The 15,636-nt window shown below is 43.6% G+C and overlaps 1 protein-coding gene across 4 annotated transcripts in view; it reads right to left on the bottom strand.

Annotated features, from left to right (window-relative positions):
- Positions 1-13,389: 13,389 nt before the first annotated feature.
- Positions 13,390-15,636, bottom strand: part of ZNF423 (zinc finger protein 423) — a 226,971-nt gene continuing 224,724 nt past the window's right edge. For all 4 annotated transcript variants that reach the window (XM_039721420.1, XM_039721421.1, XM_039721424.1 and 1 more), the window contains one exon: positions 13,390-14,024. In XM_039721420.1, coding sequence (XP_039577354.1) covers positions 13,995-14,024 — 30 coding nt within the window. In that variant the 3' untranslated portion in view covers positions 13,390-13,994. The remainder of the gene's footprint in view (positions 14,025-15,636) is intronic.

Here is a 15,636-nt window from a genome sequence, read left to right as displayed (position 1 = left end):
AAGAAAAGCAAAATAATTACAGCATTTCAGACATACACTTTATATCAAGTTTCCAGAATACATATTTTATAGCTTTTTTTGTTAAAGTAGATAAAGGTATTACTATTCAAATTCCAGTCTTTATTTTCTGTACTTGAAGTTCTCTTTTTAACAGATGGTAGAAAACTTCCAATGATAATTCAGTAGAAATCTCTTCATTCAACAGATACAGGAGTTACAATGACTGCTGGGCTCAGAAATGTTGCACCATTTATGTGCATCTCTCTTTAGGACAGCAGTGAAATCCTAATTCAATATGTGCACCTTTAAGGAGCTGACCTTGCACTGGGATATTATTCAAACACATCATACATGTAAGTCCCCTTTTATACTATTTTAATTTTGATTGAAATAAGATGCCTCCTTAGAACAAATGTAAAAACATTTCTTCCTTTCAGTTTGGAGTACATCTGATGTGTTGGCCTGTTTGTTATGTTATAGTTGGCACAGACATGGGGGCTCCTTGCTCTCATTTCACAAAAGAACAAAACCCCCCCTGCTACAGGCAGGAGCCGGGCATGGTATTTTCAGCAAGTCCATCACCCACCTGCTCTGCCCAATTCAATGAAGTAAAATCAGGACCACCCAACTTAATGTTAATAATTTATTTCATGAAGTTGTCCATTTTAGAGCTGAATTAGTGAAATGCAAGTGAGCTGAGCCAAAGGCTCGGACTGGGCTGCCATTTTGACATTCTCATCAGGGAAATGATGCTGTAAACACCCATACTTGATTCACATGCATGGTCTCTTGGTTGCCTACAGTAATGCCCATCTGTTCAGATGGCATCGTGCCCACTCAAGTTGCTCAAGGGAATACATGCTGGGCAGTGATTGGCTTAGGTAAGTATTTTTCAAACTGGGTCGGTGTCGACCTCCTTTTGGGAAGGCCCAAGAGGAAAAGGAAACAAAAAGAATTTTCATTTTTTATTTTAATGGATTGTTTTCATTTAACATTCAGCAAAAACACTGTCATCTATAAAATATGCAGTAGATGGTTTTACTAATTCCTTGGTACCTGTGACCCCAGCAAGGAAACATAAATTCAATTGTATTCTCATTTTTTAAATAAATGAGTTTAACCTGTTATAAAGTCACAGTCCATGTAGCATCAAGACCATCTCATCTGCAGAAAAGAAACCTGTCTCAGCAGGCATCCTCACATTCTGACAATTGAACTAATTTCTTCTCTTGAACATTGGTCAACACTCAAAACTGAATTCACAGGTATTATGCCTTGAATTTTGTGGGGATGGTGGTGAGCAAAACTGAGTCCAAAACTATAAGTCAGAACAAAACTATGTTATTGTACAAATACACAATTCCAAATAGACAACAAACACAAAAATGCAAAGAGACACAGATGAATGAAGTGCAGTATCATGAAAAGATTAACCTCTTTTGGTTGCCAAATTGGAATAATTTTTAAATATAGCCTTTTACTTCTCCAAAGCGAAGAAGTAAAGTGAAGCTTTAGTGAAGTGCATTGTACAGTGAAGGCATTGTCTGTCACTTTGCTTTATCAAACAAAAAGGCAGGGGGGAGGGGGACATGTCATGCTTTCTTCCTGCAAATAAACTGTGGGGATTTTTATTTAAGAGAAAGCTACCATTAATAGTAAAAGAAAAAGGGGGGAAAAAAGGAAAAAAGATGAAAATAATCCAGCTCCTTTTCATTTGGGAGACAAAAGCCTTTCAGTGCTGCGTCCATGCGCTCTTGACTACTGTTTTGACACTGTGTCAAGATGCTCCTGCTCTGCTCCAGGTCTCAGATCACAGTTGGAGTGTCTTGATACAGTGTTGAATCAGTAGTGTCAGCAAGTCTCAGAGCAGAGTCAAAGAGCCTCAATGTAGCCTCTGAGCAGGTAGAGTAAGAGAGACCTTTCCCTTAAACAGAAGTAAGCAGAGGGTGCTTAATTTTTTTTAATTGTTTGTTTTAACACATTTCAACCCAGCTGCACCAGGCTCATGCTTCTAATTAATAGTCTGTCTTGCAGAAAGGGATCAGTTAAATCTCCCTACACTGAAGAACTGTTAAAAAGCAGCATGAAATATTATTTTCTTGAAAGAGCAAGTCTAGGCACAGGAACTGAGGCTCTGGGTTTCCTGGGAGCAGCTGGCACCACGGAGGATAGCCCTGCTGTGCCCCTGATCCACCATGCTCTGCTTCTGGAGACCCAGATGGAAACATGATGTCCTCTGCCTCTGTCTGCAGGCCAAGCTCCTCCAACATCCATGGAGCCTTCTCAGCAGCATCAACAGAGGCACAATTTTTCTAACCATTTTTGTAAAAAAACAACTATTAAAATAAAAACATTTTGAAGATTGAACAAGTAAAGTATTTCTGGGATTCCTCCTAGGAAAGGGAACAAAAGTGCACAGGCCCCATGACTGCAAACGCTGCTGCCTGAGTTACCCTACCTGGGAAGGCCAAACCCCAGCCAAGACAACAGCCTCTAAAGCACTGACTGCCAAGCACTCTACCAGGCTTGGGATGAGATGGATGCCACTCCACAAGAAAGAATTGGCAAAGGAATGAGAAAAGACCAGGGTTTAAAAAGAAAATAACTAGACTTAAGAGCCTGGATTAGAAAATGTAAATGGGTCAAAAGGCACATTCCTGTAGCTTTACATCTGAATATGTAATCCGGTCAATTTGGTATGCTAACACCAGGGGGGAACACAGATCAATGTGTATAATTTAGGTCAAATGACCACTGCAGAGTGAGATGCAGGCATTCTTCTCACAATTGAGCCAAATTTATCCCTGATATAAAGGCACTGATTTCACTGAACTTTTAGCAAGGATATATTTGCTCATTTATATGGCCAATAACTTCTCAGTAACTTGTTGCTTATGTGTACCACCCCCCCATGCAAAGATGTCTCCAATTTCTCATTAGTTTCTTTTCCCTTGTGATTATTGCACTGTTCCTTACATGAAATGTTATTAAAATGGAGGTAAAATATTTAAACAACAAAGCAATAAATCTTCAAGTCTAATATTCATAGCTAACAAAAAAAAGTCATGTGATTCAAATTCCAGTTTTGAAAATTGTGTAACAAAATAGCAGTAGAGTCTTCAAGTCAGCAGAAAGTACAGCAGAAGAAGAGGTGGGAACAGGGTCTTACCTCCCCACAAGAAGATGAAGCTCAGTCAGTGTTTGCTATCTGCCTTGAGATCCTTGGAGGAAGGTATTATTTAAGGTGCAAAGAGTTTCTATGGGAAACAAACAAAGCTCACTGACTGCTGCAGTGACTTTTTTGCAGACACTTTCACAGCAAGTGGCAGCCGGGGGTTCCTTCTCCTGTGCCCTGTGGGGCTGTCACACCCTCCCAGCTGCAGAGGAGCTTCTGACCCTCCTGACCATTCGCTCTCATCCCCCACAATGGGCACGGCTGCCCCAGCGCCCTCCCAGCTGTCTCTGGAGGTAAAAGAGAAATTAAAGATTGTATCATCCAGGCACAAATTAAAATCTTTACTGGGAGAAACCTGGTAGAAAGTCTCAGAAGAGAATGAATTATGTATTTGAACACTTAAGATTTCCTTGCCTTTATTACAGCATGGGGTCTGAACTCTGCTTTCTTCCCTGCACTTTATTACATGGTTAGAAGTCCCTCAGTAGGAAACTTGCAGTTTGAATTTTGAAGCACCTATAGTGTCATACTTTTTATTTTAATATTTGTCACCAACAGTGCCGACAGATAAAAAGTGCTGGCTCCCCACAGCATGATACGCGGGATTTTCAATAGAGCTACACAATTGCTTTTGCTAAGTGCTTGCGGGGCTCACAGCGCCAAATCCCGCAAATTGCTGCATTCAGGCCACTTTGCAGCGCTCTGTAAGGCAACTGATAGCAAAAGTTAGTTGGGACATATGCCTAAATGGCTGATTTCTTTTTAAAATCCTAAGCAATTGTCTGAAGACATTTCTGCAACACAATTCAATAATTGTAGCACTTTTGAGATGGTAAAAAATTTTGCATCACAATTTATTCTGTGCTTTGCATGCTATTTTAGAAAAAAAAAAACAAAACCGTCTTCCAGTCCCAAAATTTGCTGACCAAGGAAGTCCCAGAAGCAATGTCACCAAGCATGGTGACATTCTATGTATGGATTACTACTTCCTCTTCTTCTCCCCCTTATTGCCTTTAATTTGTTTTTATCCTTAATTTATGAATATACTGTTGTTCATATCCCAGCCCCAGGTCAGTATTATGGTGTAAATTATTTCATGTGCACAGCAATGCTAAATGTACAATAGTTACACCTGAGGTATCAGGGGAAAATTTTGTATCTCCTGTCTTATTCACAGGTCAATTAAAAAGCTGATTAAACCCAAAAAGTCTATGATGATAATTGTTGGAAATAGACTGGGATGATAATTGGTTTAATGACTGCTAAAGGAGTCATTGGGATGTGTGTCTCTCAAGGAGCCTGAATGGCACTTTAAGAGCTTGATTCATCCTGGGTGTTGGTTGTTGACTTTAATGGTATTACTCAAAAATCTGATTTGGCTCAACTTACAAAATATTGCAGACAAGACAAATAATTTTTAAAGGATGTCTCTGCTGAGCTTTGGTGTCTCCCTTGAACTATCCTATTCAATGTCAACTCCTCCAGTACAAATTCTGCCTGTATAGCTTGAAGTAGCTCTGTAAGGTGGGAATCCACTGAAGGTTTTATGTTTTTATACATTTTTTTCTAGCTTAGCAGGAAACAAATTCTATATAATAAGTAGAAAATGTAGGCCGAGACCATCCTCTGCACAGGAAATTTCACTCAGAGGGTTGGACACCCAGTGAGGTCCTATTCACAGACATCTCTTTGTATTTTTCTGCCTGGAACCAAAGAAGGGGATTCATGCCAAAACCCTGCAGGATATGGAAATCTATCGGCTGTTCTGTGCTTCTGCATGTCTTTCAAAGTGGCTTCTGATTTGGGGAGCCCTAAATTAAGATCCATGGGCTTGGGGGGGGAGGGAGGTTGGGTTCCTTTTTTTAATAAGGACTCTAAACCTTCAATTCAAATAGCAGTCAGAACCACTCAGTACCTTTGAAAACCCCCTGACATTTCATTCCTCATACTGAGGACCCAGAACAGCACAAATTTAGACTGAAATGATTTCTCTGGGTTAGTCAGTATTAGAGTATAGTGCAGAAGTCAGAAACCCCTTGCTGCTGGTTCTCAGCCTACTTGCACTGCCTAGGCTTGGAAAAGGTTATAAGGTTATAAATCTTTCAGTGAAAACAATTCCTGCTTCATGCCATCAACATTTCCTAAAGACATCTGTGTAGGGCATCTCTAGAGGAGGCTCCCATTACTAGACCTATGCAGAAGAATAATGAGGAACTTACATCCGGTTTGAAAGACATTAATGAGTCTCTCTTGGACACAAAATATTTGTTTAACACCCTTATGGGCAGAGCAGCACAGAGCTGAGCTGGGGAGCTCTGCCTGAATAGCATGGACTGATAGGTCTCAGAAAAGGAACCACGCACAGCTCTGCACAGAAAGTTGGTTTTTCAGGCCCAATTTACAGCTCTGGTGCTTACGTGTGTCTGCAAAGATTGAATGTGTGTATTTCCAGCTCCTACTTCGTTTGTTCCAGTTGGGTTTCACACACAGTGAGGGTATTCTGGATTCCTCAGTGGTTCTTCTTTAATTTTTTGTTTCTATTCTCAATAACATTTGGACAAAAAAAAAAAAAGGCAAACAAACCATAAAAAGCTAAAGATATGCTGACTCTTTTTTCCTCACTTCTCCCTCCAGACTTTTCTCTCACACACAAAAATATTTCAGGGTTTGGGGGTCAGTTTGTTTGAGCTTTTTGCTCTCCCACAGCTTGGTGCATCACTGAGTTAATGATGCACAGTCAAGTCACTCAGTATTACCTAAGTTATCCAGATCACCAAAGACTCTGATCCTAGTGTGCCTGACATGTGTGAACATTTTACTCCTTGAAGTTAAGGGAAATGGTTATGCACATATTTGCAGTGCAGCACAGAAGAAGATGCACTTTTCTGGCAGTTTCCAGAAAGGAAATTATGTTGTGTATAATTTGAGGTAATGAAACAAGAACTGGAAATACTCTGTGAAATGAGAGATGGAGGACAGGGATGACTCTGGACTTAACTGGTATTTTATGCTCTATTACGATGCTAAACCCCTCAGTAAGAAAAGGGGCATTGGCATTCCTGTTTGCAAGGACAAACATCTTCCCTGCCTTCTCAAGAACACCAAACACAGCAGATTCTCCCATGTCAGACTTACTCCTGCCACAGAGCTGCTGTGTGAGCATTGGGAAACTGACAGCCTGGTAGGCAGTGCAGGTGCCACTGCTGAGGAAGGGGAACATGGAAAAAGCAAAAAGAGACACCTGGAATTTGGAATGAAATAACCCATGCAGGAAGGGATCAGATGAGAAGTATACACGACAGAGTCATCACCAAAACTCTGGGTTTGCCTAGCAATAGAACTGGGGGTACAAACCTACAGCAGCCATGGACAGAAATCACAGACATGGCTCCACTCAGCAGAGAGCTTTCCTGGCCCTGTGCTTGCACCCACACACCCCATCAGCTTCAGCACTGAAACCTAAGTGGAATATAGGATTTTATTTAAAGACCATTGTTCTTGTCATCATCACAGTCATCATCAGGCCAGTTAGAAAGAGCAAGGCAAAAGTACTTGAACTCATGCACTGCATCCACTGGCTCTGACACATGTCAGATGTTGCCCCCCTTCTCCTTTTAGGCTGTCCACTTTTCTTTCCACTGACTGTATATGAGACCTTATTCTGACTTCAATCAAGATTTCATCTTCAGGTTTCAAATGCTTATATATGCAAATGTAATATAACATTATATGTTATATTACAGTGTATAACCTCAAATGCTTAAGCATTTGAGGTTATACACTGTAATATAACATATAATGACATTGTATATCTAGTGGGAATGATGCTACAGCTGATCAACTCTTAAGCCACAAGACCGTCATGAAGACAAACGTCTCTGGGTCCTACTTTGGGTAAAACTCTGTCTTACTAATTAACAACCCAAACTGTTTCTCCTAGCTAGGCTAATGGAAGCTCTTGACCATTTAGCACCATTACAAAAGCATTAGCTGAACTCATTTGCACACTTCCTTAACCTTATCTTCATCACAGGCTTACACTGACATACCTTGAATAAACCAGAAAATGTACAGAAGCAGCATTATCTTTTGCAAATGGCATCTGTATTTATAGCTTTCATGCATAGAAGCCAATTTCTTGAGGAACAGTGCCTATAAATTGCAGGTGGAAGAAGATGCACTTATTTATTGTGTTGCTTCCAAGCAGGGGGGGAAAAAAAAGCTTTTTCTCTCTCCCTTCCCTTTAAATTAAAGGCTTGGTGAGGAAGAGCCCAGCACCTCAGGGACCCAGCCTCTGCACATGCAGCTTGGAGGGCTTCTTTTGCTCACTCATTTGTTGCCAGAGAAGGATAACACAGGGGGCCAAGAATCTGTTCCAGTCATGTAAAACTGAAGGCACAGATAATTTTTTTTTCTTTCAGTTCAAAGCAAGATTTTAGTTGATCCGAAAAGCTTTTGGGCTAAAGGTTTTTTTCAAGAGGGGATGCCTCATCTAGCAGGATTTCTCACACAGTCCCACCATGCACTCACTAACTCTCTAGTCCCTTCTTTTTGATGATACCGTCAGTACTGTACAGGGCTTTAAACACCAACACATACTTGGGAACATGAGGAGAAGCAAAATCCAGAAAAGCTGGTCTGTACATTCTCCCACAGTTCCGTAACACCCAGCACTGCCTCTCCAGCCTGCCAGGGCAAGTTGACTGCACTGTGCTATAAAGACAGACAAAGCAGTTAAGAGCCAAGTGTGGGTAAAACGGTGAAAACGCCATCACAGCATCACCTTATCCCGGGGCATTGGTGTCCCTAAAGCACTCAGGGCTGAAGCGCGATGTTTCTCACAGGACAGCTGTGACACCCACAGATGTCACGGGATGGCAAAAGCCCCAGAGCCGAGCGCTGCCCGAGCCGCTCTGCCTCTGTCCCCGGCAGCTGGCGTCCAGCACGGAGCTCGCCCGCTCCAGAAAACAGAACCAAAGTTCCGATTTACAAAATCCAGGGAGCCGCCCTGAGGCGCCTCAGCGGCGCCCCCGCCGTGAGGGGAGGCCGAGGGGAGGCCGAGGCGCGGCCCGCGCGGGGACAATGGGGCCGTGAGGGAGCGGCCCCGCCGCGGGGACAATGGGGCCGTGAGGGAGCGGCCCCGCCGCGGGGACAATGGGGCCGTGAGGGAGCGGCCCCGCCGCGGGGACACAGATGGCCGCGGACGGCAGGAGGACGCAGAAGGCAGCGGACAGCCGCGGCGAGCAGCGGGCAGCGCCGCGGGCACGGGCAGGGCCCGACGAGGGGCAGCACCGCAAAGGCTGGCCCCGGCCCCCTCCTCCTGGCCCCCACAGGGGAGCGGTTCGCTTTTTTTCCGCAGGAAGGGGCAGCCTCTGACGGCTGAACTGGCCGGCTCTCAGGGCAGCGCGCACCGCCTCTGGAGCAGCCTGAGCGGTGATCAGTCAATGTCTTGTCTCTCTCTCAGGGTGCTCCGTGTTTCTCGTTTGGACACCTCCTGTCTCCCTCTGTCACCTAATCTGCCAAGATGCTGCTTGGTGCTCCTTTTTGTCAGGAAAGTAACAATAATTCACAAATACACAGATCAAAAGGCATATTCTTCTGTTTGCAGGAGAGGGACCTTACAGTTGTTAGGACAACAGCAATGTAATAAAAACAGACAAAACTAAGAACAAAGGACTTCACAAGGGGCAAAATAAAGCGATGAAGAGCACACCATGCTCCTATGAGCTCCAAAGCCCCCTGGCTGTGCAGCTCCCACCATCTGGGTGTCTGTGGCCATACACACACTGGGCTCACATGCTCACAGCCTGGACAGCACCTGCAGGGGCCGTTCTTGCCCTGGCTGATCCCTGACAACACTCCACAGGGACACAGCACCCCTGCCCTCTTGTATCCCTGTCAAACCTAGATTATGTCTCTGGAGGAGAGAGGATTGCAAAAACCTCCCTGCTTTAGGGTGTGAGCCGTAACACAGAGATCACTTTTGCAGACCAGGGAAAAAATCTTCACTGTTCATATCAAAGAGTGATTTACACATTAAAAGCCAGATAAACACACCAAATCCCAGTCTACTCTTAGACATTGGTCAGATAGAGTAACTCGTACACTTTGGACATGCGATGTGGAGATTTACAGGGTCGAATTTTTATCTACTCCTCTGGGAGGGCAGTGAGGTTGTGGGGGAACACACCCCTTGGCTCCCTGACTTTTCCCTGCCAGTAGGGTGATCTTGCACAGTCCACTCAAAGATATTCGGCACAAAGTGCTCCCTCAAACGGTCCTACAACTTCTTTTGTCTACCTTTCTTCTGGGAGGCAATTGGCTAAACATTGCTTTTTCCAAAGTTTTGAGGCATCTAACCAAAGGTGGTGATCCTTGCTGAAGGTGATGGATCAGACAAGAGCATACACAAGCATCAAACAGAACACAAATGTGTAAAGCTGCCTACAGAGATAATAGGTGCTAGTTGCTACTTCTTGGCTAAGTATCTCCATGTGTTTTGGATGTGTGGGTATGTAGTGAAGCTAAATTCAAAGATCATTCAGTGCGTTTGGGCTGGTAGAGTAGACTGCTATAAACCCAAGTACTTTGTTAATCCATTGTTTATATGAATTTATATTTCAGTATTTTTATAAACATGAAGATATTGAACTGTCTGTATGACATTTCATTACAGATATAGAATTATTCATGATCTCCAACACTGTACTGGTCCTAATGCCACTTGGATCACAGAGTGACATTTTGCCTAAAGCCCATCCTCAGCCAGAATTTCAGCAATTCTGGTTTGTACTTACCTGTGAGTGATCCATGTTGCCTGCACCTTGAACAGCCTGTGACAACCCCTGTCTGCACCACCACCACACAGGAGCTGCAAGTCACACAGAGAGGCAGGGAAACATCACAGGGATTATGGAAAGGCTCTCCAGCCTGTTTTCAATGTGTCACAGCTATTGAAATATAGCTGCCTTTGGAGCCAGCATTTCTGACTCTTTTCCAAATGCCTTCAGCAGCACTTCTTGGCCACTAAGAAAAAGGGGGTGAAACCTCAGACATGTACCAGAAGCTGTGATATTATCTTTTTCCCACCTGCAGTTAGGCTCTGTTTTCCCTAGGAGCTTTTAACGGATACAGGAACTATATACTACCCTGGCAAAGCACTCCCTGGTGTGATTGCAGCTATGGCAGCAAAGCTGTTTTGTACCAGTGCAGGGCTGCTCTGCTCCTGCTCCCCAGTGGCACCAGCAGCACAGGAAGCACCAGACAAAGGCCCCACGTTGTGCTGCAGAGCTCTGCCCCCCAGAGCCCTGCCTGGCGAGGCTCCAGGCCTGGAAAACAGGGTCAGACACCAGTCCTGCACCCTGGCATAGGCTAAGGATCACCTCTGTGAGCTGCAGGTGCCAGTGTGTCACAGATACAGCTCCACAGCAGGAACAAAAAAGTGGGCAGCTCTCCCTCTGCTTCTCTGCAGTAGCTTTCACCCCCACACCCTAAACTGGACTTCTTTGGCCCCTAAGAAAGCAGTTACCAAGACAGCACTGTCCCTTGCCATGTAATGATGACTGTTCATATGGGCCTCGTTATCTCAAAAATACCACAAAATAACCCAGTACATTCATGACAAGCTTTCTGCACATTTGCCCATATTGTCTTAGGAAAGAAATATATTTAAGAAGTAGCATTGATCCATTGGTGTTCAAATATTACCCAAACACCGTAAGAGCAGAAGAGGACCACAGCTCATTTTTCCCAGACCTGGGGACACAGTCCAGCCCCTTCCTCCAACCTGACTTGGGCTGCTCATAAGTGAGGCTCATATGCCAAAAGGGACGAAGAAAATGGAACAGGACCACAGACCTCACTTACGTTTTGCAGCCTCTAGTATCACATGTTGCAGTTGAGACAGCCACAATACACACAGTATCACCTACAATATCAGAAGGCATAAAGCATTCAGCTATACAGAGTAACACCACCACAGAAGGCTGCAAGCGTCTGCCCTTCCTGTTCTTTAGCCCAGCCTTTTATCCCCTCGTGTTCATGCCCTGCCCCTGTGTGCCTCTGCTCCCTTTGGTGGTTGGTCAGTGCCCCTGGGCACTCCATGGCTCATTGCTGCCAGTGCTGCTCACCTGCTGCTCACAGCTGCACCCACTGGGGATGGGGCTGGGCCAGCCCCACTCCCAGTCACCACAAACTGTGTGCCTGCACTTACCTTTCAAAGGCTGGGTGGAAAACCAAACTATCCCTTTACTCTACCCCTGCCCATGGCATGGTCAGGGTTTGCGACAGATGAAGCCTGAGCTTAAGCACTGCTTGGCACTGCTGGGCTGAGCAGCTCCCCAGCACCCTGACCCATTCCCACATTTTCACTAACATGGGGGATATGTGCAGCTCCAAACAGGATCCCCAGGTGGGGAGTTCCCCATCTCAGCACAGTGACTGTGCACCTATTTTAACTAGTCAGCAGGGAAATGCTCAGATAAAGGCGTGTGCTTCAGTACAGCACTACTAAGGCAGCTCTCTGAGCTGCATGGAAACATCAGTTCAACTCTTGGGATTCACAATGCAGTACCTTTTCCTGAAGATAGAATCCTACATCTTTTTAATTTCTGAAGGCTTGCCCAGAAGTGATCCAGCATCACTTCAAACCAGCGCCAGGCAAAGAGCCTCCTTTTTCAATATCATTGTAAGAACCTGCTACCTTTCTTTTAGCATGGAGAAGATGGCACATGAGCTCTTTCCACAGCAGCTGCTATACATTACCAGCTTTTCTTGCAAAGGCATGTCTATGAGCCTGTGCTGCAAAACACTTTCCCATTTCCCATCTTAAAATAGTACAATTGAGTTAGGAACATGCTTATATTATGAACAGGAATAATGAATTGGTGATTTCATTAACTAATTTTTCAGCCTGTAAACATCTGTTCTGTGATTCAGAGAGAAATAATCAGGTTGAAAGTTAATGTTTTTTTCTAGAAACAGATAATTTCAGTGTGATTTTGATGAAGAAACAGTGAGCTGAGAATAATCTAGATGCAAACAGAACTGTCCTCTTTGGAATTAAGAAAAGCCATTCCTAGTTTTGCTGCATTAGGGTTCATAAATTTATCACAAGCCACATTAAGCCTAAACTATGAAAAGTTACAACTTTTCTTAAGTTAGGACTGCTGTGGTGCTTCCTGCTGTAAAGGCGACCCTACTTCAGTTGTGCCTGAAGTTGTCCTTTGTTTGTAGCCTTCCCTTACTGCTCTGAGGGAACTGTGTGTGCACAACAGCACTATCAACAACAGCAGGGATATAAATTGTTGAAAACATGGGCTGCAGCATCAACAAGCTGTGCCACCCTTGCACTTGTAAAAAAGCTCACTATATAAACTAATCTAGGCATTGACTATGTGTCCATGAAAACATATTTCCTACAAAATATCACTTACATGCTCCAAGCCCAGACATGGCCCAAGGACAACCAGTTGTGCTCTAGTTCAGTGCAGCGATTTTGAAAGGCTCTGACTGTGTGTGTTCCCATGCCACAGTCTTGCAAAGCCTTGTACTTTGTGGCAATGGGTAAACCACATCATTTCACAACTGCTGAATATTTATGATGATTATGATTCATTCAAGCCAGAGACACCAGGAGAACTACATCTTTATAACTTTTCAGAGGTGTCCATGGTCCTTAAAATGACTGTTTCCCTGACCTCCTTACCATAAGATAGGTTTAAAAAGAGTAAAAGAAAGCCTGGCAATTGGCTCTGTTGGCACTTACACAGAGCTACAATACCTGGGGGTCTGGGGTGGGTAAAATATGCAGCCTCCTACCACGGTCTGCAACGCCTGATCCAATATCTGTGCATTTGTATACAATGCAGAAACTCTTTTTTTGTATTGAAACAAAGAAGCACAGAGATATGGGCAAGGCAGCTGTAGGTCTGGTTCTTCTATTCTTGCTGAAAAATTTAAAACATTAACGAGTATTATAAACTAGCAATACATTTTCATAGTACAGGTTCTTACCTCACCTCCACCTACCGTGGAGCCGGGGAGGTACATCCAGAAGCAAACACAATACCAGACACAGAACCATGGCTTCTCCTCCTGGCTGCAGAGTGCTCTGTGCCATCAGGTGAGTGATCACTGGGATTCAGCCACCCCAGCAGCAGCAGCAATGCATTGACAGCAATGCACTGACAGACAGACAAGCTCTGACGCTAAGCTCATGTATTCCCTTTATTGAACTGTACTAGTTATTGCAATCAGATTAAGTCACATTTATAAAGCAGACCATCCAGTTGCACTGAAACCGATTATATTCATTACATAGTTTTAATCACTGTCCGGTGAACTGGCAAATCCAATCAAAGCATTAGTCTTTAATTAAAAAATTAAAAAGAAATATTCAGACAATAGCCAAGCAATCACATCACAATGCACAGTTACCTAAAATTGCAATTAAAAAGCAGTTAACAAAAAAGAAAAAAATCACACCTAATCTTTAACTATCAATATAATACAAGAAGCAACAAAGGGCAACAGCATCAAAGCAGATTTATCTAACACTATAAATTCAGTCAGAAGCAGAAGCTCTAAAGTACACTAGCTGAAGCAGGACAATAAAAAATACTGAGCATGGAATACTTTTAATCTCTTCCATTAATATTCATTTCCAGCTGCTTATAATAGCAGCGCCTCATGGCCAAATCATTAGAGTTTTACATCTGGGTTGCAAATGACACTTTGATTGGATGTAATGTTCAAATGGTCCTCCCCACTGTGCCACCGTCAAGTCTTCTGCAGAGAGGTGTCCTGTAGTGCCAGTGGCTCACTGTGCGTGCTGGCTCAATGTGTGGTTCTGGAAAGACGAAAAAAGGAGACATGCATGAGGGGCAGAATAATAGAAAGCATGCCCATACCCTCCCACTCAGTACCATTTATGCAGAGCTCAACATAAAAGCTTCTCAATTATTACAAAACAAAATGCAATAAAGAAAAAGTACTCATAAGTAACAGCTGCCAATATGACATATTTGCTTTGTTCTGACAGATCTGTTAATGCTGGCATGAACTTAGAAAAAAAAATGCTGCAAGCCAAGTATATTCATGAAGGTTCCCTTTTTTTTTTTTTTTCCTCCTTTCAATACATATAAAGAAAATGGTAACTTCATGGGCAAAAAAAACTGCCTTTAGGGATTCCCTTCACTGTAACAATTTAAAAAAATAAAAATCTGAATCGTGAGGGAACCCTTGCCATATTTTCCTCTTTTATTCTCAGTCGTACCGGGTGCAAGCACTGGCAGCAAGAGACACCAGATTGTGACACACACTTCTCAGTCCAAGAAATACTTCGGCAATAACAGCTGAACCGCCAGCTCAGGCACCAGGGTAATATTCCCAGCAGAAAAAAGGCTGGACATGTAACCCAGAAGTTAAATCTTTTTAAAGAATATACTTTTCTCTACACATTTCTTTCAGCAGTTTAGAGTCTCTTTTGTTCCCTTTTTTCCTTTTGGTAGATTTGTAATAGCCTCAATGTCATCACAGTATCTCACATCAGAGGATGCTGACCTGTCTTGCCATTTTGCGTAGGAGCCAATAAATCGTGGAGCCAACCTCGGAAACGTATTTTTAGAGCAGTACCGATTTGTTCTGACTAAAACCCCAGTCTGACACACAAGCTTAGCTTTATTTTTATGATTATCCAAATTATTTGAGCAACTAGAGAAGTGGTTCATGGTGAGGTTTTCTTGAGCTGAGTCCCCAGCATCCCCAAATATAAAAATTCATTTGTGCTATTTCAAGCCTAAGCAATTTCCCTAGTCTCCATCTGCCTAATAACAGAGCAGGGCAAGTCTGCCAGCTTGAAGAATAAGTTTTTAAACACAAAATGAATTTTGAATCTAATTATTTATTTACAGTGATGAAGCTTTAAAATAAAGTAAGATATTTTAACTTTTCATAAATCATCTGGTCCTTCTACGCTATCCACAGCTACATGGCCATCAGGATAAAAGAGCAATCCCCGCTTTCTGCAGAGATGACATGTCCCCGCCAGGGGTCAGGAGCGCGGCCGGGAGCGGGCACGGCCACGCGCGGAGCCCTCGGGAGGGGAACACCGGCTGGGAAATCACAGAGTCACTGCTCCAGCACAGCACCGGCCCTCTCAGACACCCCTGCCTGTGGCACTGAATATGCACAACCACAAATCAGAAATTCGCGAATTGACAGCTGGAACTGCTTTGCTTTTAGACAATTTAACACCACCAAACACAAAATTCAATGGCTTTTTCCTTCGATATACATGGAAATTTTCCTGGCCTTAAGAAGGAGTGACCTTTGCAGTGCTGGATGTTATTCTCAAGTCTAACAATGACTTTGTGGAGGAGGATGGATGGAGCCCTGCACACACAATAGCAGCGCTGACAAGAAGCTTGCCCACTAAACCTAGCTGGGAAGCATGAAAATGT

Source organism: Passer montanus, unplaced genomic scaffold (genome assembly GCF_014805655.1).
Source record: "Passer montanus isolate IOZ18808 unplaced genomic scaffold, ASM1480565v1 scaffold45, whole genome shotgun sequence".
Taxonomy (NCBI): domain Eukaryota; kingdom Metazoa; phylum Chordata; class Aves; order Passeriformes; family Passeridae; genus Passer; species Passer montanus.
The sequence above is the reverse complement of the archived record's forward strand: the minus strand, read 5'-3'. Positions and strand labels throughout refer to the sequence as shown.